A 25,258-nucleotide genomic window follows, 5' to 3' on the forward strand; every position below is an offset into this window, starting at 1 on the left:
CAACTTCGCCTCTCTTGGGCCCCGAGCTCTTTTCTCTCCTGGGCCCCTACCTTTCGCCGCTCCTCCGCCCCGACTCCACCGCCTCTCCTCCTGCACCGGAGTCGCAACTCCACCGATGGTCCCACCCACGCTCCAATCAGCGACCAGGATTTTGGCAATGTTAATCCAGTCCTGGAACAGCTGGCACTGCTCCCTGAAGAGACTAGCTCCAGCACTATTTGTAGCCCCGACCTGCCGATGGTATTCTCACAGGTAGGTGGGTTGCCGCGCTGTCCTGGGCGAGCTCCAGCACGATTTGCAGCCCCGACCTGCCGATGGTATTCTCACAGGTAGGTGGGTTGCCGCGCTGTCCTGGGCTAGCTCCAGCACTATTTATAGCCCCGACCTGCCGATGGTATTCTCACAGGTAGGTGGGTTGTCGTGCTGTCCTGGGCTAGCTCCAGCACTATTTATAGCCCCGACCTGCCGATGGTATTCTCACAGGTCGGTGGGTTGCCGCGCTGTCCTGGGCTAGCTCCAGCACTATTTGTAGCCCCGAACTGCGGATGATATTCTCACAGGTAGGTGGGTTGCCGCGCTGTCCTGGGCTAGCTCCAGCACTATTGTAGCCCCGACCTGCCGATGGTATTCTCACAGGTAGGTGGGTTGCCGCGCTGTCCTGGGCAGCTCCAGCTCTTTTATGCCCGACCTGCCGATGGGGGTTCTCTCGCAGGTCGGGGAGTGCCGCACATGGTACAGCTTAATAAGCTCACGTACAATGGCAAGGTTACTCTGTTCAACTCCTGGGTTGCAGTATTGTTTTCCTAAATATTGAGCACATTACAGATCATAAAGATGAGAGGTTTGATTACAGGAATGGTGGATGACACTGAACTCTAGTAAAATGTCTAGTATAATTCACCCAAAACAAAGTCCCTCCCCCTCTCTCCCCCACATTGAAATATTTGTATGTGCTGTTGTCACTTCCAGACTCAAATATTCTAATATTCTCCTTGCTGGCCTCCCATCAAGTCCAACTTGTCTAAAACTCTGTTGCGGTGCCTTCTCCCACATTCAGTGCCATCCTCCGCCCATCCTCATTGACCTACACTGGCTCTCAGTCCCCTAAGATATGCAACTGAAAATGGTTGTTACATAAGAATTAGGAACAGGAGTAGGCCATCTAGCCCCTCGAGCCTGCTCCGCCATTCAACAAGATCATGGCTGATCTGGCTGTGGACTCAGCTCCACTTACCCACCTGCTCCCCATAACCCTTAATTCCCTTATTGGTTAAAAATCTATCTATCTGTGATTTGAATACATTCAATGAGCTAGCCTCAACTGCTTCCTTGGGCAGAGAATTCCACAGATTCACAACCCCCTGGGAGAAGAAATTCCTTCTCAACTCGGTTCTAAATTGGCTCCCCCGTATTTTGAGGCTGTGCCCCCAAGTTCTAGTCTCCCCGACCAGTGGAAACAATCTCTGCCTCTATCTTGTCTATCCCTTTCATTATTTTAAATGTTTCTATAAGATCACCCCTCATCCTTCTGAACTCCAACGAGTTAAGACCCAGTCTACTCAATCTATCATCATAAGGTAACCCCCTCATCTCCGGAATCAGCCTAGTGAATCATCTCTGTACCCCCTCCAAAGCTAGTATATCCTTCCTTAAGTAAGGTGACCAAAACTGCACGCAGTACTCCAGGTGCGGCCTCACCAATACCCTGTACAGTTGCAGCAGGACCTCCCTGCTTTTGTATTCCATCCCTCTCGCAATGAAGGCCAACATTCCATTCGCCTTCCTGATTACCTGCTGCACCTGCAAACTAACTTTTTGGGATTCATGCACGAGGACACCCAGGTCCCTCTGCACCGCAGCATGTTGTAATTTCTCCCCATTCAAATAATATTCCCTTTTACTGTGTTTTTTTTAAACAAGGTGGTTGACCTCACATTTTCCGACATTGTATTCCATCTGCCAAACCTTAGTCCATTCGCTTAACCTATCTAAATCTCTTTGCAGCCTCTCTGTGTCCTCTACACAACCCGCTTTCCCACTAATCGTTGTGTCATCTGCAAATTTTGTTACACTACACTCTGTCCCCTCTTCCAGGTCATCTATGTATATTGTAAACAGTTGTGGTCCCAGCACCGATCCCAGTGGCACATCACTCACCACCGATTTCCAACCCAAAAAGGACCCATTTATCCCGACTCTCTTTCTGTTAGCCAGCCAATTCTCGATCCATGCTAATACATTTCCTCTGACTCCGCGTACCTTTATCTTCTGCAGTAACCTTGTGTGTGGCACCTTATCGAATGCCTTTTGGAAATCTAAATACACCACATCCATCATGCTCGTTATATCGTCAAAGAATTCCAGTAAATTAGTTAAACATGATTTCCCCTTCTTGAATCCATGTTGCGTCTGCTTGATTGCACTATTCCTATCTAGATGTCCCGCTATTTCTTCCTTAATGATAGTTTCAAGCATTTCCCCCACTACAGATGTTAAACTAACCGGCCTATAGTTACCTGCCTTTTGTCTGCCCCCCTTTTTAAACAGAGGCGTTAGATTAGCTGCTTTCCAATCCGCTGGTACCTCCCCAGAGTCCAGAGAATTTTGGTAGATTTTCACGAATGCATCTGCTATAACTTCCGCCATCTCTTTTAATACCCTGGGATGCATTTTATCAGGACCAGCGGACTTGTCGACCTTGAGTCCCATTAGCCTGTCCAGCACTACCCCCCCTAGTGATAGCAATTATCTCAAGGTCCTCTCCTCCCACAATCCCGTGACTAGCAATTTTTGGCATGGTTTTTGTGTCTTCCACTGTGAAGCATTATTAAATCCTCCTTCTCATCTATCCCTTCATGATCTTTTCCCACCGCATCTCTCCAATCTCCGTCAGCTTTATATCCCCTCTTGAAAGCTTCATTCCTCTGATTTAGGTCTTCTGTGCATTCCAACTCACCTTTGACGCAACAGTTGTGGCAGAGGTGTAGAGGTTTGCAGAGGCATTTCCAAAGAGTCGGGCTGAGAAGGCTGAAGGCTTTACTACCGAAGGTGGAGCCGGAAGTGGAGGCTGTGCAAGAAGCCAGAGCCAGTGGAGTGCAAGAGGACACAAAACTAACGGAGGATGTAGAGGTTGAGTGAGGCAAGGCCATTAAGGAGTTTCTAGATGAGGACAAGGATTTCAAATTTAAATCAGTGAGGATTTCAGCTGCAGTGGAACAAAAGTGACTAATGCTGCAGAGGAAGTAAGCTACCTTGGCAGTGGATAGGATATTGGGTTTGGAGCACAGATTTGGCATGCAATCTGGTTGAGCATGAGCCAGCAACCAGTGACGAGGAAGGGGTTGATGGGAAGGGTGGGGAGTTTTCATTGGGGATAGAAATAATTGCTTTGGTCCTCCTATTGATCACTTTTCTTCTGTATTTAATGTTTTGGTTTGTTTAAAATTAACAAATCAAAAGGATAATTAAAACAGAAAATACTTGTACAAATCTTGCAAAGTATAAGGGGGATGAGGTTCACTGACATAGCAACATACAGTGTCAGCTGTGGCTCAGTGGGGAACACGCTCGCCTCTGAAAGTGGGTTCAAGTCCCACTCCAGGGACTTGAGCACCAAAATCTAGCCTGACCCTCTAGTGCAGTGCTGAGGGAATGCTGCACTGTCAGAGGTGCAGTCTTTCAGATGAGACGTTAAACCGAGGCCCCGTCTGCTCTCTCAGGTGGATGTAACAAATCCCACTGCACCATTTCGAAGATGAGCAGGGGAGTTATCCCCGATGTTCTGTCCAATATTTATTCCTCGATCAACATACCAAAAAAACAGATTATCTGGTCAATCATCACGTTTGTGAGAGCTTGCCGTGCGCAAATTGGCTGCTGCGTTTCCTACTTCTTCTTCGGCAGTTCCGAGGAGCCGAGGATGATTTGCTTCCACACTATGAGTTCTCAGGTGACCAATGAGTCCAATACGGGATCGACAGTCTCTGTCACAGATGGGGCAGACAGTGGTTGGAGGGATGGTGGGTGGAGTGCTTGGATTGTCGTATCGGGCATGCGGACGATGTTGCCCGTACATCGGAGCTGATCGAGCGTTGTCAATGCTTTGATGCTAGGGATGTTAGCCTGAGTGAGAACACTGACGTTGATGCACCTATCCTGCCAATGGAATACAGGATCTGCGAAGGCAGCGTTGGTGGTACTTCTCCAGTGTTTTGAGGTGCCTGCTGTACATAGTCCATGTCTCTGAAGCATATAGGAGGGCGGGTATCACTACTGCTCTGTAGACCATGTGCTTGGTGCCAGGTTTGAGATCCTGGTTTTCAAACACCCTCATCCTCAGGTGACCAAAGGCTGCACTGGCAAACTGAAGGCAGTGCTGGACTTCGTCACTGACATCTGCCCTTGTTGACAATAGGCTCCCAAAGTATGGGAAATGGTCCACGTTGTCCAAGGCCTCGTCATGAATCTTGATAATTGGGGGGCAGTACGGTGTGTACTTCAGTACTGAGGGAAGTGGAGCTGAGCTCATGATCAGATCAGCCATGATTGTATTAAATGACGGAGCAGGCTCGAGGGGCCAAATGGCCTACTCCTGCTCCTATTTCTTATGTTATGTGTGGCGTGGGCAGGTTGGGAGAGAACCTTTGTCTTACGGATATTTAGTGCAAGGCCCAGACTCTCATACGCTTCGGTGAAGGTGCTGATGATGGTTTGGAGTTCAACATCCGAGTGTGTGCAAACGCAAGCGCCGTCTGCATACTGTAAATCAATGACAGAAGATGGAATGACCTTGGATCAGGCTCGGAGGCGACGGAGGTTGGACAATTTCCCGTTTTTTGTGTAGATTAGCTTCACTCCGACGCGGAGTTTTTTTTAAGGGTGAAATGGAGCATTGCAGCAAGGAAGATTGAGAAGAGCGTTGGAGCGATGGCACAGCCTTGCTTGACCCCAGTCCACACATGTATTGAGTCTGTGGTGGATCTGTTGGTCAGGATTACGGCTTGCATGTCATAATAGGACCTCAAAAGTAGTAATCTCGGGATTGCTACCAGTGCGACGTGCTAGTCAGAGTAGGAATCGCAGGATAGCGCAGATGAATACGTGGCTGCAGCAGTGGTGCAGCAAGGAGGGATTCAAATTCCTGGGGCATTGGAACCAGTTCTGGGGGAGGTGGGACCAGTACAAACCGGACGGTCTGCACCTGGGCAGGACCGGAACCAATGTCCTAGGGGGAGTGTTTGCTAGTGCTGTTGGGGAGGAGTTAAACTAATATGGCAGGGGGATGGGAACCAATGCAGGGAGACAGAGGGAGACAAAAAGGAGACAAAAGCAAAAGACAGAAAGGAGATGAGGAAAAGTGGAGGGCAGAGAAACCCAAGGCAAAGAACAAAAAGGGCCACTGTACAGCAAAATTCTAAAAGGACAAAGCGTGTTAAAAAAACAAGCCTGAAGGCTTTGTGTCTTAATGCAAGGAGTATCCGCAATAAGGTGGATGAATTAATTGTGCAAATAGATGTTAACAAATATGATGTGATTGGGATTACGGAGACGTGGCTCCAGGATGATCAGGGCTGGGAACTCAACATCCAGGGGTATTCAACATTCAGGAAGGATAGAATAAAAGGAAAAGGAGGTGGGGTAGCATTGCTGGTTAAAGAGGAGATTAATGCAATAGTTAGGAAAGACATTAGCTTGGATGATGTGGAATCTATATGGGTAGAGCTGCAGAACACCAAAGGGCAAAAAAAAGTTAGTGGGAGTTGTGTACAGACCTCCAAACAGTAGTAGTGATGTTGGGGAGGGCATCAAACAGGAAATTAGGGATGCATGCAATAAAGGTGCAGCAGTTATAATGGGTGACTTTAATATGCACATAGATTGGGCTAGCCAAACTGGAAGCAATACGGTGGAGGAGGATTTCCTGGAGTGCATAAGGGATGGTTTTCTAGACCAATATGTCGAGGAACCAACGAGGGGGGAGGCCATCTTAGACTGGGTGTTGTGTAATGAGAGAGGATTAATTAGTAATCTCATTGTGCGAGGCCCCTTGGGGAAGAGTGACCATAATATGGTGGAATTCTGCATTAGGATGGAGAATGAAACATGTTAATTCAGAGACCATGGTCCAGAACTTAAAGAAGGGTAACTTTGAAGGTATGAGGCGTGAATTGGCTAGGATAGATTGGCGAATGATACTTAAGGGGTTGACTGTGGATGGGCAATGGCAGACATTTAGAGACCGCATGGATGAATTACAACAATTGTACATTCCTGTCTGGCGTAAAAATAAAAAAGGGAAGGTGGCTCAACCGTGGCTATCTAGGGAAATCAGGGATAGTATTAAAGCCAAGGAAGTGGCATACAAATTGGCCAGAAATAGCAGCGAACCCGGGGACTGGGAGAAAATTAGAACTCAGCAGAGGAAGACAAAGGGTTTGATTAGGGCAGGGAAAATGGAGTACGAGAAGAAGCTTGCAGGGAACATTAAGGTGGATTGCAAAAGTTTCTATAGGTATGTAAAGAGAAAAAGGTTAGTAAAGACAAACATAGGTCCCCTGCAGTCAGAATCAGGGGAAGTCATAACGGGGAACAAAGAAATGGCAGACCAATTGAACAAGTACTTGGGTTCGGTTTTCACTGAGGAGGACACAAACAACCTTCCGGATATAAAAGGGGTCAGAGGGACTAGTAAGGAGGAGGAACTGGGGAAAATCTTTTAGTCGGGAAATTATGTTGGGGAAATTGATGGGATTGAAGGCCGATAAATCCCCAGGGCCTGATGGACTGCATCCCAGAGTACTTAAGGAGGTGGCCTTGGAAATAGCGGATGCATTGACAGTCATTTTCCAACATTCCATTGACTCTGGATCAGTTCCTATCGAGTGGTGGGTAGCCAATGTAACCCCACTTTTAAAAAAAGGCGGGAGAGAGAAAACAGGGAATTATAGACCGGTCAGCCTGACCTCAGTAGTGGATAAAATGATGGAATCAATTATTAAGGATGGCATAGCAGCGCATTTGGAAAATGGTGACATGATAGGTCCAAGTCAGCATGGATTTGTGAAAGGGAAATCATGCTTGACAAATTTTCTGGAATTTTTTGAGGATGTTTCCAGTAAAGTGGACAAAGGAGAACCAGTTGAAGTGGTATATTTGGACTTTCAGAAGGCTTTCGACAAGGTCCCACACAAGAGATTAATGTGCAAAGTTAAAGCACATGGGATTGGGGGTAGTGTGCTGACGTGGATTGAGAACTGGTTGTCAGACAGGAAGCAAAGAGTAGGAGTAAATGGGTACTTTCCAGAATGGCAGGCAGTGACTAGTGGGGTACCGCAAGGTTCTGTGCTGGGGCCCCAGCTGTTTACATTGTACATTAATGATTTAGACGAGGGGATTAAATGCAGTATCTCCAAATTTGCGGATGACACTAAGTTGGGTGGCAGTGTGAGCTGCGAGGAGGATGCTATGAGGCTGCAGAATGGCTTGGATAGGTTAGGTGAGTGGGCAAATGAATGGCAGATGAAGTATAATGTGGATAAATGTGAGGTTATCCACTTTGGTGGTAAAAAGAGAGAGACAGACTATTATCTGAATGGTGACAGATTAGGAAAAGGGAAGGTGCAACGAGACCTGGGTGTCATGGTACATCAGTCATTGAAGGTTGGCATGCAGGTACAGCAGGCGGTTAAGAAAGCAAATGGCATGTTGGCCTTCATAGCGAGGGGATTTGAGTACAGTGGCAGGGAGGTGTTGCTACAGTTGTACAGGGCCTTGGTGAGGCCACACCTGGAGTATTGTGTACAGTTTTGGTCTCCTAACTTGTGGAAGGACATTCTTGCTATTGAGGGAGTGCAGCGAAGATTCACCAGACTGATTCCCGGGATGGTGGGACTGACCTATCAAGAAATACTGGATCAACTGGGCTTGTATTCACTGGAGTTCAGAAGAATGAGAGGGGACCTCATAGAAACGTTTAAAATTCTGACGGGTTTAGACAGGTTAGATGCAGGAAGAATGTTCCCAATGTTGGGGAAGTCCAGAACCAGGAGTCACAGTCTAAGGATAAGGGGTAAGCCATTTCGGACCGAGATGAGGAGAAACTTCTTCACCCAGAGAGTGGTGAACCTGTGGAATTCTCTACCACAGAAAGGAGTTGAGGCCAATTCACTAAATATATTCAAAAGGGAGTTAAATGAAGTCCTTACTACTCGGGGGATCAAGGGGTATGGTGAGAAAGCAGGAATGGGGTACTGAAGTTTCATGTTCAGCCATGAACTCATTGAATGGCGGTGCAGGCTAGAAGGGCTGAATGGCCTGCTCCTGCACCTGTTTTCTATGTTTCTATAGAAACATAGAAAACATAGAAAATAGGTGCAGGAGTAGGTCATTCGGCCCTTCGAGCCTGCATTACCAATATCATGGCTGATCATTCCTTCAGTACCCCTTCCCTGCTTTCTCTCCATACCCCTTGGTCCCCTTAACCGTAAGGGCCATATCTAACTCCCTCTTGAATATATCCAGTAAACTGGCATCAACAACTCTCTGCGGCAGGGAATTCCACAGGTTAACAACTCTGAGTGAAGAAGTTTCTCCTCATCTCAGTCTTAAATGGCCAACCCCTTATCCTAAGACTATGTCCCCTGGTTCTGGACTTCCCCAACATCGGGAACATTCTTCCCGCATCTATCCTCTCCAGTCCCGTCAGAATCTTATATGTGAAGCAGGTGGAGGATGGCGTTGAACTTTTGAGGGCAGCTGAATTTGAGAAGGACGCTCCATAATCCTTCATGGTTGGCAGTGTCGAAGGCCTTTGTGAGATCAAAGACGGCCATGTACAGGGGTTGGTGCCGCTCCCTGCATTTCTCTTGAATTTAGCACGCGTGAAGATCATGTCCATTGTGCCCCTTAGTGGGCGGAATCCGCATTGCGACTCTGGGAGGAGCTCTTCAGCCACTGGGAGAAGGCAAATGGGGAGGATTCTTGCAATGACTTTCTCCGTGGCAGACAGCAGGGAAACGCCACTGTAATTACCGAAATCAGACTGGTCACCTTTCTTGAAGATGGTCACGAATACAGCGTCTCGGAGATCCCCTGGCATGCTCTCCTCCGAGTTCCCAGGCAATGCTAGTCGTACGATTTTCTGGTCTGTCGCTGTTAGGGTTGTCCACAAGGTTCCTGACGTTCCAGGTCCCGAACTTCATTTTACAGGGTGGAAGATGCCTTTGTGTGAGTTATTTTAACGTGGGGTGGCCATTGCATACCAGCTACCATATGGGCTTGACAGAGCAAGGTCTTGGTCCAACGGCAAGGGGATCCAAGACGATCGGAGACCAGGCTCTGCTGCATTCTTGTTTCCTACGTTACAACAGTGACTACACTTTAAAAGTACTTCAATGGCTGTAAATCGCTTCGAGACATCTGGTGGTCGTGAAAGGCACTATATAAATTCAAGTCTTTCTTTTTTTTACAAAGCTATGTTTAAAAAGGTGATCACGGGCAAACTGCACCAGAAGCTTCTGGCAGACAACCAAACCTTGGGTGAGGGAGAGGGAAGAGAGGGAATTCTAAATCATGAGTGTTGTAGAGCATCTTTAATTGCAACTGTGAAATATGTAATTTTTCATGTTTATGTTTAAAGCCTTATTAAAAATTTCAGGCACTCAGGAAAAAAAATGGCAGTGAAAGGATTTTATTTCATTTATTTATTTTTGAGTGATGTGATTGGTTTGTGGGGTTATTTATAATTGTTTTCTCTTTACAGAGCATTAATAGGACCTGGAATGCCTTACCACAGGGTGGCTTTTGACAGAGACTGTAACATAATTAAAATATAAATGGAACTGCAGCAGCCAGCTCCAGTTGAAGAGCTAACATCAGCATAGATATGATAGATCAACTGGCCTTTTGTACTGCAATTTCATAATTCTACGATCAGAGTAGTACCCTCTCCATATTGTTCATCAATAGTCGGAATGACAGAGGACCCACAACAGATCCTTGCAGAACTCCACTAAACAGCATCAGACAGACTGTTCAGTTTATCATATTTGTATCACATCTTTCCACTACAGATCCATTTTTCGGTACAGCTCTTGAATGGAATGGAACAAATCTAAGCTTAGTTGCTACCCAATTCTACATTATTGACTGATTTATGTTGTATTGATTTAAGCAAGCAAAATTGATATTTTACAACCATTTTACAAAAACAATACGCTTAGGTAAAACCTGAAACAAATAGAGTACAATGTGACTGTATCACACATGTTGTTACTTGTGAGTTATCAGACCTCCTTCACAAGTGAAAACTGATTCAGTATTCTGTGGTTCCACAACAAGAATGGATTTTGGTTCCACAACAAAATCGCAGCTTCACTATGAGCCAAGATATCTCGTAATCAAATGAAACTGCACGGAATCTGTGTAGCAACATATGTTGAAGACAACAAGCATGTTAGCAGCAAGCAAAACTGGCCCCAAAAAAGTACCATCTAAATGTACAGAAGCAACTTTTTAAAAAAAAGAGACAATTCGATTCAAGAAAATCAACTGGGCGAATTTCAGAGTTAGGTGTTTGACTGTGAAAAACTGCCATTCCACACTCTATTCTTTTATACGAGGGGGAAAAATTGAAATGATACTGACTGACACAATCAATTTATTTTTTAAGATTACTTTCATAACCACAATTTGGTTTAGTTTGCCCAATTGGCTCAGTGGTAGCAGTAGGCCCAAGTCCAGCTCCAGAGACTGGAGTACATAATCTAAGGGAACAGTTCAGTGCAGTACTGAGGAAATGCAGCAATGTTGGAGGCGCCATCCTGCAGATGAAACATTAAACATTAAACAGTGACTACACTTCAAAAAAGTATTTCGTTGGCTGTAAAGCACTTTGGGACGTCCTGAGGTCATGATAGGCTCTATATAAAATCCAGGAGACAAATGAGACAACATTTCTTTTTAGGCAGCAGGTTGTTACGATCAGGAATGCACTGCCTGAAAGGATGGTGGAAGCAGATTCAATAGTAACTCTCAAAAATGAATTGCATATAGGAATTGCATACATACCTGAAAAGGAGAAATTTGCAAGGCTATGGGGAAAGGGCAGATGAGTGGGACTAATTGGATAAGCTCTTTCCAAGAGTCGGCATAGACACGATGTGCCGAATGCCCTCCTTCTGTGCTGTATCATTCCATGATAAATGCAAGTTCTTTCTTTCCTTCAGTATCTTTATAATGTAAATTTTGCTGGAATAAGCCAAATCTTATTATCCCCATTTCATTTTAAAGGAATTAAACCTACAGAAGTACAGAATGGAAAAAGCCATTTTAAAATTTGACGTTAAGTATTTTTGTGGCTGAGAAATAGCTAGCTTATTAGCTCCATCTACTGGGTAGAATCTGTGCAACCGGACCTCTGTAAGAGAGCCCCAGTGACAACCAAAGAGCACAGTTTGATAAAACTGCTATAATTTATTAACGCAAGTAAATTATTAAATTATAGAATACCCCAAAAATTGCCTAGTTCTTTTGGGAGCTAGCATCAACATAACTGGTTACACGTGTGGAAGACTGCATGTCTCGCTTTTCCAATTCCTTAATCCCATCTCACCCCGCCCCCATCTTCTGCAATATCTTGGTTTTAAATTTATAGTTTATTCCAGTTGAGTGAATATCCAATTTGCCTTTTTTCCATGCATTGGGTCAGTATTAAATACAAAAACTATATGGAATTTTTTTAACAATGTACTTGCTTTTTTCTTGGATCTATTTTTAATCTTCCTCCACCGCTCTTTAATCATAGGATTTTTATTTTCAAATTTTGAACTTTTATAGTTCCAAATACATTATATTTTTACAGTTGGTTACCTACTTAAAATCTCCTCGACTCATTTCTACCTAAAAAAGTTTAAAGTATTAAAAGGTCATCCATGTTTACTAAAAATGCAGTCGGCTTTAATCATCGTTCTGTAAACCTATTGTTTGAAATGTTCTGGAATGACGCAGTGTGACCAAGTGAATGAGGAGGTAATCAGAACTTATGAATATAAATACATTCCACAAACACTAACCATCTTTCATGGCCTATTTATGCAGACAAACCCATACAGAGCAGCTTTTTCAATGCGGTATCAAAATACAAGTCAGTATTTATTCTATCTCCAATTTGCCATAAAAAAATAAGACTTTGAATTACACAATAAAATTCAACCTGCGAAGAGCTGCATGCCATTCGCATGGTGTAAGAAAAGTCAATGCCTTCAGGAAAAGAGCAGCGAGAGAAAATCCGATTCATAAATCAAGTTATTAAAAAAGTTATGATTGATAAATTGTCATAAAAGATTTATAATTGATGAATCTTTCAATCTTCTGACGGATTTTTCTTCCCTTTGCCTGATGACAAAGGTGGAACATTGTTCCTCGGGCAACACTACTCCAGTGCCTCAAGTGTCTATATTGTGATTTTTTAAGCAAGCTATGCCCTTGATGAGATAGGCTAAAGACAGCTGGGATTCAAACTGAGACTTTTCTTACATACAGCACAGAAACAGGCCAATAACCCAACTAATCTGTGCTGGTGTTAATACTCCACACGAGTCGCCTCCCATTCTATCTGCCTCATCTCAGCCGGTCAGCATATCTTTCTCATCCCTTCTCTCTCATATACTTGGCTAGTTTCCTTTTGAAAGCATCGAAGCTATTCGCCTCAACCACGTCCTGTGGTAGTGAGTTTCGCATTCTAATTACTGAGTAAAGAAATGTCCTTATTTCCCTATTGGATTTCTTAGTAACTATTTTTTATTTATAGCCCCTAGTTTTGGGTTCTCCCACAAGTGGAAATATTCTCTCCACATCGACACTGTCCAACCCATTCCCAATTTTAAAAACCTCTATCAGTCACCTCTAAGTCTTCTCTTTACAGTACGGTGACCGGGACTGTGCATAGTTCTTAAGTGCAGTCTAACCAGGGTCCTATACAAGTTTAATATAATTCACTACTTTTGAATTCTATAATCCCTAAAAATAAATCCCATTGCTTTGTTAGCATTTTTAATTGCTTTGTTGACCCATGATGCTGCTTTTAATGATTTGTTCACCTGTATCCCCAGATCCCTTTGCTCTTCTACCTCATTCAGTTTCCTATTTTCTAAAGGGGTCAGTGATGTTTCTATTTTTCCTACCAAAGTGGGTCATTTTTCATTTATCTATGTTGAAGTTTATTTGCAACTTAACTGTCCAGTCTGCAAGATTGCTAATGCCTTCTTGTATTATGTTGCATTCTTCCACGGTGTTAGCAATAACTCACCCACCAGTTTGGTGGTATCTGAAAATTTTGATATGGAGTTACTTAGTCATAATATACATTAATGATTTGAATTTAGGAACATCAGTGGTCCCAGCAGTGATCCTTGTGGAGCACTGCTTTCCACCTTTCACCAACCTGAATAACTATCCTTTACCCCTACTTTCTGCTTTCTATTGTTTAGCCAATTTGCTATCCATTCTGCTCTTTGTCCCGACTCCATATTCCCTAACCTTTATCAAGAGTCTACCGTGTGGTACCTTATCGAAGACCTTTTTGAAAATCCAAATATGTGATATCTACTGTATTACCCTCGTCTATTCTTTCCATTACCTCTTTAAAGAATTTTATCAGGTTAGTTCAGCATGACAGCCTTTTTGGAATCTATGCTAACTATTTGTTATTATATTTTCTCTCTAGGCACTCTTCTATCACTTATTTTAGTATAGATTCCAGTATCTTTCTAATCACTGGCATTAAGTCGAGTGGTCTATAGTTACCAGATTTTGTTCCATCTCCCTTTTTGCACATAAGGACAACATTAACTGGCCGCCAGCCCTATGGCACTATCCCTCTCTTCTATGGAACTTTATATATAAACTAGTGCCTCTGTTATCTTCTACCTAGTTTGTTTGAGTATGTGTGGGTGCATACTATCTGAACCTGGGCTTTTATCCTCTTTTGCTAGTTTTCCAATTATTTTCTGCCTTTCTATCCCAACTGCACTAATATTCTTGTTAACTCATCCTCTAATGAAGTGTCTATTTCATTATTTTTAGTAAAAACTGAGGCAAAGTAGTTATCCAATATTACTGCCACTTCCTGTGAGTTTATCTTGCTCATTCTTTAGTGGCCCTACCCAGACTTTAATTTTCCTTTTTTTTGTGCGTCTATAGAACATTTTATTATTTATTTTATATTCCTTGATAATTTGATTTTGTAATGTCTCTTTGCCTTCCTGATTTTTTAAAAACTTCTCTCTTAGGTTTCCCATACTCCCTTTTATCCACCTCTCCTTTCGTATCCAAGTACTTCTTGTGTATCTTTTTCTTTAGATTCAATTTTCCCTTTAGTTTGTTAATCATCCATGGTGCCCCATAATTAGCTTACTCGTTTTTGGCTTTTAGTGGAATACATTTCTCCTGAACTCAATTGATTATGTTTTTAAAGATTTTCCACTGTCTTTCTGTCTCTTCGTTTAATATTTTCTCCCAGTTTACCTTCTTTAGTTCCACCCTCATTTCCTTATAATTTGCTCTTTTCCAATATATTACCTTGGTCTTTGTCCTGCTTATGTCACTCTCGATCCTAATCTTGAATCTTACTAGGTGAATGCTACACTGTGTAGTGACTATTATGGAATGGTCTTGCTTATGCCCATTGCCTCAAAAAGGTGGATTCGAGTAACTTTTATTTAAAAGTACTGAATGAGGTTCAGCCCATCCGCTCCATAGGTCAATTTTCTCCCTTAGTTCAAATCACTCCAGAGGGACACAACCAGTCACTATTAAAATCTTCAAGATGATAAAAGTGATATTTATTCTAAGCTCCCAAAAGCAACTCAATGAAAAATCATGACATTAATTTAATCCAGCACCCATCCTATTCATCTTTGTGCAGTTGTTTTCTACAGACGAGCAACTTTTAATTGTTCAAAAGGGAAAGATTTGGCCACAAACATGCAGGCCTTTTCTGGCTTTTGAAGCTTTATAAGTGCCAGATAAACAAAGTTCAACCTTCAAATAAATTTGCTGGCTTGAGAAATATATATCTTTCAGTAAAGAAGAAAAGTAATAAGTCAACAGAACAAGAAGTACAAATATATAGTTATGAATATCAATTGATAATATATACAACATGTGGTCCAAGACAGCATAACCAGTATGTGCCACATGTACATGGAAGTTATTCCACGACAAGAAAATAATACAAACTGAATGAGTTTCTCCATGTTATTGAGACATTTTAGCAGCTCTAACCAGTGAATAAACAGTTGTAACCATGACAATTATCTCACCATTACTGTCCCTTATCAATTGTGAAGTGTCAACACAATAAATCAGTGGTTGTGACACAGGTCAATTCTCTCAGCAGCTCCCCCACCACCCCACCACCCACCCACCATCGCCCCTCAAAAAAAAACAAAGCCCCAACTATATAAACAGACACAAACGTTACATAATCACTAAAATGAAGGAAAATCAAACAAATCTCTCAGTTAAGGCCATGCACTAATGACTATCCCCAAAATACTGCATGCACTTTGATAATCAAATCGCAACACAAGTGTTGATATTGATTAATGACTCCCCCAGACATTGAGATCTATATCAAAAATACATACCAGAAAACCAAAAACCCTGATCAAGCTAAAAAGCCAAGATTATTTTGGATTCTGAACTCAGTTACAAAATGGTTGTAGAGGTCATGCAATGAGCAAAAACACTAATATTGTCACATTAAGCAAATTACATATTAACATATTGTATGAGTACATGGTAAGCTGTAGAAGTTTACAACTTGCAAAACAAATAAATTCTAACGAACGTACTTGACGCAGCCCAAAAAGATGTGTTCAAGCTGCCTCAAGATATACTTGTGGACTGTGGCCTGATAATCAATGCAGATACAAATATAATCTCATACTGTTTTCAGCCTTGCAGGAGAAATACAACAGCAGTCCTTTAAAGCTTTAAAAAATTCAAAACACTCACTCTGTGTGACCCTGAAAGACGTTCACCGAGTGGATTGAAGGGTCTCGAAAATCCCAGAGACGAAAGGTGGTGTCACGTGATGATGTTACCACAAGGCGCTGAGTAGGGTGAGTACAGCAATGAGTTAACTCTTGGTCATGTCCTGACAAGGAGGGAGAAGCAGCATAAATTGTGCTGTCAATTTATTTTTACTATATTAAATCAAAATTGTATTTGTTTTTCTTTTAAAACCCCCGAGCAAGCCACAGCCAAGTTTATTTCTCCAGCCGTGCTCTTTTGAAAGTCACAAATGGGCATTCTCAACAGTCAGTTTAGATGCAGAAATAAAGTTATAAATGTGCTTATTTGTACTGCAAAAATGGCCAGCATGCTCCACCCTTTGTCTATAGTTGGTCCCCATGGAGGATAAGCCACACCCTGAAATTTCACAGGAATGGGTCACTGGAATCACCCTTTCCAAGGTCTCACTGACTGCAAATTGTAACTCAATCCACTTTGACTTCCTGAAGTGACAGAGGACAGAGCTCCACAGAAGACAGCAAGGGCCAGCTAAAGTGCCTTATCCCAGTCCAAGTGCATGCCTCCCACAGCCGAAGTCCCGTACCCCAGTCCAAGTACATTCCTTGCCCAGCTGAAGTGCCTCACCCCAGCGCAAGTGCATCCTCCCTGCCACCGCCAACCACAGATGGGACAGGCATCGTGTACGGATTGTTAACAGGTTTATTGGGTATGAAGTGAATAGTGACAGTGTCGTGACGTCTGGATATCATCAACTCCGACAACGTCCCTTGTAGCAGGCTGGAAGAACGTGACCCGTCTTCCCTGAGTTCTCCCTCTTCGATCCGATTCCCACCCGTGTCTCTTCCCCCCCGACCCCCACAACCATTTGTCTCTCCCCGCCAAGTCTCTCCCTCCCACCAGTCTCTCTCCCCCCACCCAGTCTCTCTCTCACCAGCCCCCAGTCTTGTCTTTCAATCCATCTCAGCCCCCCAAAGGTAGGGGCAGAGAGTCGGGGGGGGGGGGGGAGGGGCAGAGAGTCGGGGGGGGGGGGGAGGGGCAGAGAGTCGGGGGGGGGCAGAGAGTCGGGGGGGGAGGGGCAGAGAGTCGGGGGGAGCGGCAGAGAGTCGGGGGGGGAGCGGCAGAGAGTCGGGGGGGGAGCGGCAGAGAGTCGGGGGGGGAGCGGCAGAGAGTCGGGGGGGGAGGGGGCGTCCTGAGTGCGCAAAGAGGGTCAGGGCCTCAGCGGAGTCTCAGGCCTCTGGTCCTGCTTCTCAGCTTCACGTGGAGGGAAGGATTCAGGGCCGGGTGGGGGCGGGGCTGGGCAGGCGCGGCGAGGGGGCGGGGCTGGGCAGGCGCGGCGAGGGGGCGGGGCTGGGCAGGCGCGGCGAGGGGGCGGGGCTGGGCAGGCGCGGCGAGGGGGCGGGGCTGGGCAGGCGCGGCGAGGGGGCGGGGCTGGGCAGGCGCGGCGAGGGGGCGGGGCTTGAAGCATGTCTGTCAAAAAAATGCAGGACAAATAGTGTAAAGTTATCAGATTGACTTAATATGACCCTTCATTATTCTTGCAAACTGGTTGACTCTACCAGCATCGACATTGAAGAATTTCCATAAAAAAGGAACGTTTAACAGGCATGAACATAGGAATTAAAAAACAATGGAAATACTCAGTTTAAATTTACATAGGTTTACATAGGGTATACATCACAGAAACAAGCTATTGGGCACAACCACTCCATGCCAGCATTTATGCTTCACTTGAGCCTCCTCCTGTCTTTCTTCATCTAAATCTATTCCCTTCTCCCTCATATGCTTATCTAGCTATTGCCTTAAATGCAACGATACTATTTGCCTCAACTACTCCCTGCGGTAGCGAGTACCACATTCTCACCACTCTCTGGGTGAAGAAATTACTTCTGAATTCCCTATTTGATTTCTTGGTGACTATCTTATATTGATGGCCTCTAGTTATGCTCTTCTCCACAGGAAACACTCTCTCTATCTATCAAAACCTTTCATAATTTTAAAGACCTCAATTAGGTCACCCCTCAGCATTCTCTTTTCAAGAGAAAAGAGACCCAGCCTGTTCATCCTTTCCTGATAGGTATACCCTTGCAGTTCTGGTATCATCCTTGTAAAAAAAACAGAAAATAGGTGCAGGAGTAGGCCATTCGGCCCCTCGAGCCTGCACCGCCATTCAATAAGATCATGGCTGATCATTCCCTCAGTACCCCTTTCCTGCTTTCTCTCCATACCCCTTGGTAAAACTTTGCTGTACCCTCTCTCGTGCCTCTATATCCTTTTTATAATATGGCAACCAGAACTGCACGCAGTTCTAACTGTGGGCTAACCAAGGTTCGATACAAATTTAGCATAACCTCACTATCTTTCAATTCTATCCCTCTAGAAAATAACTCTAGTGCCTGGTTTGCTGTTTTATGGCCTTGTTAATCTGTGTCACTACTTTGTGATTTGTGTATTTGTACTCCGAGATTCCTTTGCTCCTCTATCCCACCCAGACTTGTAATAAGTAATGTGAGCTTCCGATTCTTCCAAAATGTAAGACCTCACCATTATCTACGTTGAATTTCATTTGCTAATTATATGCTTATTCTGCAAGTTTATTAATGTCTTTCTGAATTTGTTGCAGTCCTCCTCAGTATTAACTACCAACCCCCCTCCTCCCCCCAATTTGGTGTGTTGTTCAAATTTAGAAATGAGAAACTTAAAGAATTCCACAATACAGCTCAACATAGATTGCAAGGGAGATACACTGCAACACTGTTTTTAAAAAGGTTGTCACATAAAATGATTGTTGTGAAGTGTACTCGACTAAATTGTCTCATATTTCTGAACGGTGCAAAACCAATATCTACAATACTTATCAGTTTCTCCCAGTCACCTCCTTGCTTCCGTGATTCATGTTTTACAACAGTTACCCACAGACTGCCTGAAAGCACACACTTTGCAGAGAATGTCCCCCTCAAGAGACATCATGGAGTTCTATTCTGATGTTCAGAATGGGCTCTGTGGATAGTACTCCCTGCTTCTGGGGTCACATTGTGCAGAAGATTCTGCACCAAATGTCAGCTGTCTGCCTACCTCTGACCAGCAGTTTCAAAGCACAAAGCACAACAGAATGAAAGGCGGAGGGGGGTCTAGCTGTGACACTCAGACATTGCTAAACATGATTAAAGTGAGCTAGAATGTTCAGAAATCGATTCTTAACCATAGCATAAGATACTGAAATAGAGGTGGGCAAGTCCCAGAATGCAGCCAGTCTGCTTTCTGCTGCACAAGACATGGATTTTGAGGTGAGGAAGGGAAGAAAAAATAAAATCAGAGAAAGATAGAGGGAGAGGAACATTTAGATACAGAAAAACAAGCCATCAATACAATGGTCCATTTTTCTCATTCCTATCACAGTTACTGTGCCACCCAGGTACAGAATATCACAGCCCCTAGATGGCACTGAAACATTTAAAGTCTGACATGCAAGATCACCAAGTCATAAATTTAACACTGTAGGCTGCATATAAAATATTGAAGTTAATGTACTCTTCCAGTTAGGTGAACAATTTGTGCAGCAACTTTTCTCTATACGCTCGAGTGCATTTTCGAAGTGTTCTGCTATACAGCCTTTACAAATTACTGGTGCCGACGATTGACAAAAAAGACATCATTCTGGCAAGCAGTATTTTCTCTAACATCTCAAAACTTGTGTTGCATTTTTAGCATAGAAATGTATATCTAACTAGAAGTATAATACATAAGAACATAAGAAATAGGAGCAGGAGTAGGCCATACGGCCCCTCGAGCTTGCTCCGCCATTCAATATGATCACGGCTGATCTGATCATGGACTCAGCTCCACTTCCCTGCCCACTCCCCATAACCCCTTATCATTTAAGAAACTGTCTATTTCTGTCTTACTATTCAATGTCCCAGCTTCCACAGCTCTCTGAGGCAGCGAATTCCACAGATTTATAACCCTCAGAAGAAATTTCTCCTCATCTCTGTTTTAAATGGGCGGCCCCTTATTCTAAGATCATGCCCTCTAGTTCTAGTCTCCCCTATCAGTGGAAACATCCTCTCTGCATCCATCTCGTCAAGCCCCCTCATAATCTTATACGTTTCGATAAGATCACCTCTCATTCTTCTGAATTCCAAGCGGAGAGGCCCAACCTACTCAACCTTTCCTCATACGTCAACCCCCTCATCTCCGGAATCAACCTAGTGAACCTTCTCTGAACTGCCTCCAAAGCAAGTATATCCTTCGGTAATATGGAAACCAAAACTGCATGCAGTATTCCAGGTGTGACCTCACCAATATCCTGTACAGCTGTCGCAAGACTTCCCTGCTTTTATACTCCATCCCCTTTGCAATAAAGGTCAAGATACCATTGGCCTTCCTGATCACTTGCTGTACCTGCATACTATCCTTTTGTGTTTCATGCACAAGTACCCCCAGGTCCCGCTGTACTGCAGCACTTTGCAATCTTTCTCCATTTAAATAATAACTTGCTCTTTGATTTTTTTCTGCCAAAGTGCATGACCTCACACTTTCCAACATTATACTCCATCTGCCAAATTTTTGCCCACTCACTTAGCCTGTCTATGTCCTTCTGCAGATTTTGTGTGTCCTCCTCACATACTGCTGACGATATAAAGATGGGAGGAAAAGCAAACTTGGCTACGTTACACTTAGTCCCTTTTTCCAAGTCGTTAATAAAGATTGTAAATAGTTGGGGTACCAGCACTGATCCCTGCGGCACCCCACTAGTTACTGGTTGCCAACCAGAGAATGAACCATTTATCCCAACTCTCTGTTTTCTGTTAGTTAGCCAATCCTCTATCCATGCTAATATATTACCCCCGACCCTGTGAACTTTTATCTTGTGCAGTAACCTTTTATGTGGCACCTTGTCAAATGCCTTCTGAAAGTCCAAATACACATCTACTGGTTCCCCTTTATCCACCCTGTTCGTTACATCCTCAAAGAATTCCAGCAAATTTGTCAAACATGACTTCCCCTTCATAAATCCAAGCTGACTCTGCCTGACTGAATTAATGCTTTTCCAAATGTCCTGCTACTGCTTCTTTAATAATGGACTTCAACATTTTCCCAACCACAGATGTTAGGCTAACTGGTCTATAGTTTCCTGCTTTTTGTCTGCCTCCTTTTTTAAATAGGGGCGTTACATTTGCAGTTTTCCAATCTGCTGGGACCTCCCCAGAATCCAGGAAATTTTGGTAGATTACAACCAATGCATCCACAATCTCTGCCGCTACTTCTCTGAAGACCCTAGGATGCAAGCCATCAGGTCCAGGGGATTTATCTGCCTTTAGTCCCATTATCTTACCGAATACCATCTCCTTAGTGATTGTGATCGTGTACCTTCCCTGCTATAGCCCCTTGACTATCCACTGTTGGGATATTGTTAATGTCCTATCACAGTTTCCTATATCTCACCCATACCTGTTAGAGAATGCACCAGCTCTGATGTCTCCACATCATAAAGATTTGCAGTTCTATCCCAGGAAGCGGTGACCACCTGCTTGCCTCCAACTAGCCAGTCAGCTGCTATGACCACACCCTGATGACTCTTGAGTATAGTTGATGGAACTCGGATTGTTGGGCTCTCATTGGGACCCTCCACATCTCCATCTGCTTCATCTTTGTCTGAGAAATCAACTTCTTCCTCTCCAGACATTTGCTGTGACGGAACAAAGAGGAGAATTGAACAAAACCAGCAGATAGAATGCTGGACCCATATTAGCAGCAACTCTGAAGGTATCTGGCCAGTTTTTAAAGCAATTAGTCAAATGAGACAACTGTGGCAACAAGCCAAAGGATTGATTTTCCTGCTGCGCAGTATGGAACAAGAAACAGTTTAACTTTTCTGAACTTGTGTTGACAGGTAATTGAACATGGTGTGAAGTTCGCCCACCTCAGCCCACCAATCCACAACAGATCACAAAGTTCAGGTAAGCAATAGGGAGAATCACAAACAATAGTCTACCCTTTATCATTTTTTTTGCACTAAAAATAATGGATTATCCAACAATTTGAATTAAGTACAGTAAATAACACAGCAAAGTGGGAATTTAGTGTTTAAAAAAATCTGAATTAAGCAACTTTAAATTAGGAAATGTTGAAAGAATCAGTGACATTATTCATGCGTGGAACACATTCGAGTCCCGATATAACTATCACTTCACACGTGATGGAGATGTCATCTAAAGGTTATTGTTTGGTAAAAAGATGTTGGCTGCTGTGTGGATACCTCATGGATTTGTAGTCAGATGTAAAATGACAGTATTCCTTTAAAAACATGCAGAAGTGCTTTCTCGGGATAGTACCAATATTCAATAGATAGGTAGATTCTTGCCTGGCAAGGCTATTAAGGGTTACGGCAGCAAGGCAGGTAAATGCAAAGAAGATACAGATCAGCCATGATCTAACTGAATAGTGGAACAGGCTCGATGGGCTGATTGGTCTACTCCTGTTCCGAATTGTTTTTCGTAACCAACATCAAAGAGGGATATTGATTTTCACTGGGAATAATCATGTCAAAGCATGTAAAAAGAGGTGTTACTCTTCCCACTGGATTCTTAGGTTTACTCATAACGGGAGCTGTAAAGAATACATCGAGCAGAATGGACAATGGGCTCAATTTTCCCCAGTGATTTGCACCGTTTTTTTGGAACAGGCTGCTTTTTTTGGCCTGTTAAAAAAAAAACACTTTCCCTGATCAATTTGCACCAGCGTAACTCAGTTAGTTACGATTTTTTTAGTGACGTTTTTTTTTCAGCCAAAGTGGGCGTAGGGCGTAACCTGCCACCCTCGCAACTTCTGGCAATTTAGGGAAGTTTGGCCAGCTGAGAGTTACTCCAGTTCTTCTTGGGCCAGCGCATGTGGCCTCTACAGAAAAATCTTCTGGAGAGTTAAGGAAATCTGCGCAGGTAAGTGCAGCAGATGCCCAGACAGCAGCAGCAGCAGGAGAGCTAAGAGAGAGGGGGAAGAGGGAAGCCTTTAAAGGTAGTTAGGTGCGAGGATTGGGAGAGAGACAGCCATTCGGCCTGGGATAGGGGTGGGGGAGCAGACCGGGAGGCAACTCGGCCTGGGATGGGGCGGGGGAGCGGACCGGGAGGCCATTCGCAGGGCTAGTGGGCTGGGTAGCGGGCCGGTGATCCTCTCGGGGCTAGGGGCGGGCAGGGAAGCAGACCGGGAGGCCCTTTGGCCTGGGTGAGGGGCGGGGGAGCCGGCCGGCAAGCTACTCGGGGCTAGGGGTGGGTGAAGCAGACTGGGCTAGGGGTGGGCGGAGAAGCGGACTGGGAGGCGCTTCGGCCTGGGATAGGGGCAAAGATCGGCACCTGGCATCGGGAGGGGGGGATTAATAATTGGAGGTAAGTTGCTGCAATGCATTTTAATGTGTTGCGAGCTGGCTGTATGTTTCACTTTGCAGCCTCAGCCCACAATGCATCCCTGGTTACCGTGGCACCTCGATCTTTTTGCCGCATGTCAAGAACCCACCCCCAAAACTAAAGGACAGGTTAGGCTGCGGCAAAATGAAGAAATCAAACGGGGAAACGTAGAACTTTTTTTTTGCCGTACTTGGGCCCCAAAAAAAAACAGCATAACTCTTCAAGTACGCCAAAAAAAAAGCTTTGGGGAAAATTGAGCCCAATGATGTACTTTTTGATGACTGTTTTCTCCTATTCAATTTATTGCGACTCCTGCTTTGTTCATTTAAAGTTACAAAACATAATTCCATCATATTGTTAAGGCAGCACATCACTTCCATGTTTCCATTTCATTTTTTATTTTTGTTACATTTCAGGTCAACTACTGCAAAACTGAAATCTTGAGTTTTAACAGTGAGTTAAATTGTTAACAGCTTTTCAAGAATGTCACAGCTCCCATGCAATTTTTCTGCATTATAATAACATACAAATGAACAATGCATTGCCACAGATCACAAAATGTCTTTCGATCATCGCAATAAGTTAAACCCCATAATTTACAAAATTTATAAAGTCAGTCTTAAAACATGTGACATGGACAAATGTCCTCTGAAGATTCCCCTTTTCACTGTTACCACTCCCCAGTGGAGGACAGCTAATTTTATGTGGACAAACATAAGTAGGAGGAATTGGTGTAGGCCATACAGCCCCTCGAGCCTGCTCCGCCATTCAATAAGATCATGGCTGATCATGCAGGTGGAACAAATGTGAATGAAAATTATTCCACAAGGCCAATCCACTTCAGATCTATCAGCACTCTTTGAAGTACAAGTTAAAATTATGGACTATTCAAAACCTGTTCATCAATGGAATCTGTCACTTATTATACTGAAATAAAGCTTTACCTAAAATCACCTAAACTGAACCAGAATTTGCATCATGACAAAAAACCTTGCAAAAGCTGAAAACCTTTTTTGGATAACCGTTGTGGCAATATGAGGAAAAGCTCCTCTTTGTACTTCACTCCTCCTCAGATTTACTTCATACCCTGTACCTGTTACCAAGAAAACCCTCCAGGTGCTTTGCCCACCTACAATATGATTCAAGTTAGCTGTGAGAAAATACAAGACTTGCCAACGTTACTCTGTCACACAAAACATATCAATGCAGATTCTCTATCCGTTACCTGGAGCTTCTTATTTGTGAATTTCAAAATTCTTCCTCTGCCTTTTGCTCTGTCAAATTTATGGCTTGTTTATTTCTGAAGTGAGCTGCGAGGAGGATGCTGTGAGGCTGCAGAGCGACTTGGATAGGTTAGGTGAGTGGGCAAATGCATGGCAGATGAAGTATAATGTGGATAAATGTGAGGTTATCCACTTTGGTGGTAAAAACAGAGAGACAGACTATTATCTGAATGGTGACAGATTAGGAAAAGGGGAGGTGCAAAGAGACCTGGGTGTCATGGTACATCAGTCATTGAAGGTTGGCATGCAGGTGCAGCAGGCGGTTAAGAAAGCAAATGGCATGTTGGCCTTCATAGCAAGGGGATTTGAGTACAGGGGCAGGGAGGTGTTGCTACAGTTGTACAGGGCATTGGTGAGGCCACACCTGGAGTATTGTGTACAGTTTTGGTCTCCTAACCTGAGGAAGGACATTCTTGCTATTGAGGGAGTGCAGCGAAGGTTCACCAGACTGATTCCCGGGATGGCGGGACTGACCTATCAAGAAAGACTGGATCAACTGGGCTTGTATTCACTGGAGTTCAGAAGAATGAGAGGGGACCT

General features: G+C 43.9%; 1 protein-coding gene across 7 annotated transcripts in view; it reads right to left on the bottom strand.

Annotated features, from left to right (window-relative positions):
- The window catches only part of wdr37 (WD repeat domain 37), a 156,408-nt gene that overhangs the window by 57,307 nt on the left and 73,843 nt on the right, over positions 1-25,258 (bottom strand). For all 7 annotated transcript variants that reach the window (XM_070881576.1, XM_070881578.1, XM_070881574.1 and 4 more), the window contains 2 exons: positions 21,487-21,724; positions 16,018-16,159 (listed from right to left, as the gene is read on the bottom strand). In XM_070881576.1, the coding sequence (XP_070737677.1) occupies positions 16,018-16,159; positions 21,487-21,724 (380 nt within the window). The remainder of the gene's footprint in view (positions 1-16,017; positions 16,160-21,486; positions 21,725-25,258) is intronic.

This window comes from Pristiophorus japonicus, chromosome 5 (assembly GCF_044704955.1).
Source record: "Pristiophorus japonicus isolate sPriJap1 chromosome 5, sPriJap1.hap1, whole genome shotgun sequence".
In the NCBI taxonomy this organism is placed as follows: domain Eukaryota; kingdom Metazoa; phylum Chordata; class Chondrichthyes; family Pristiophoridae; genus Pristiophorus; species Pristiophorus japonicus.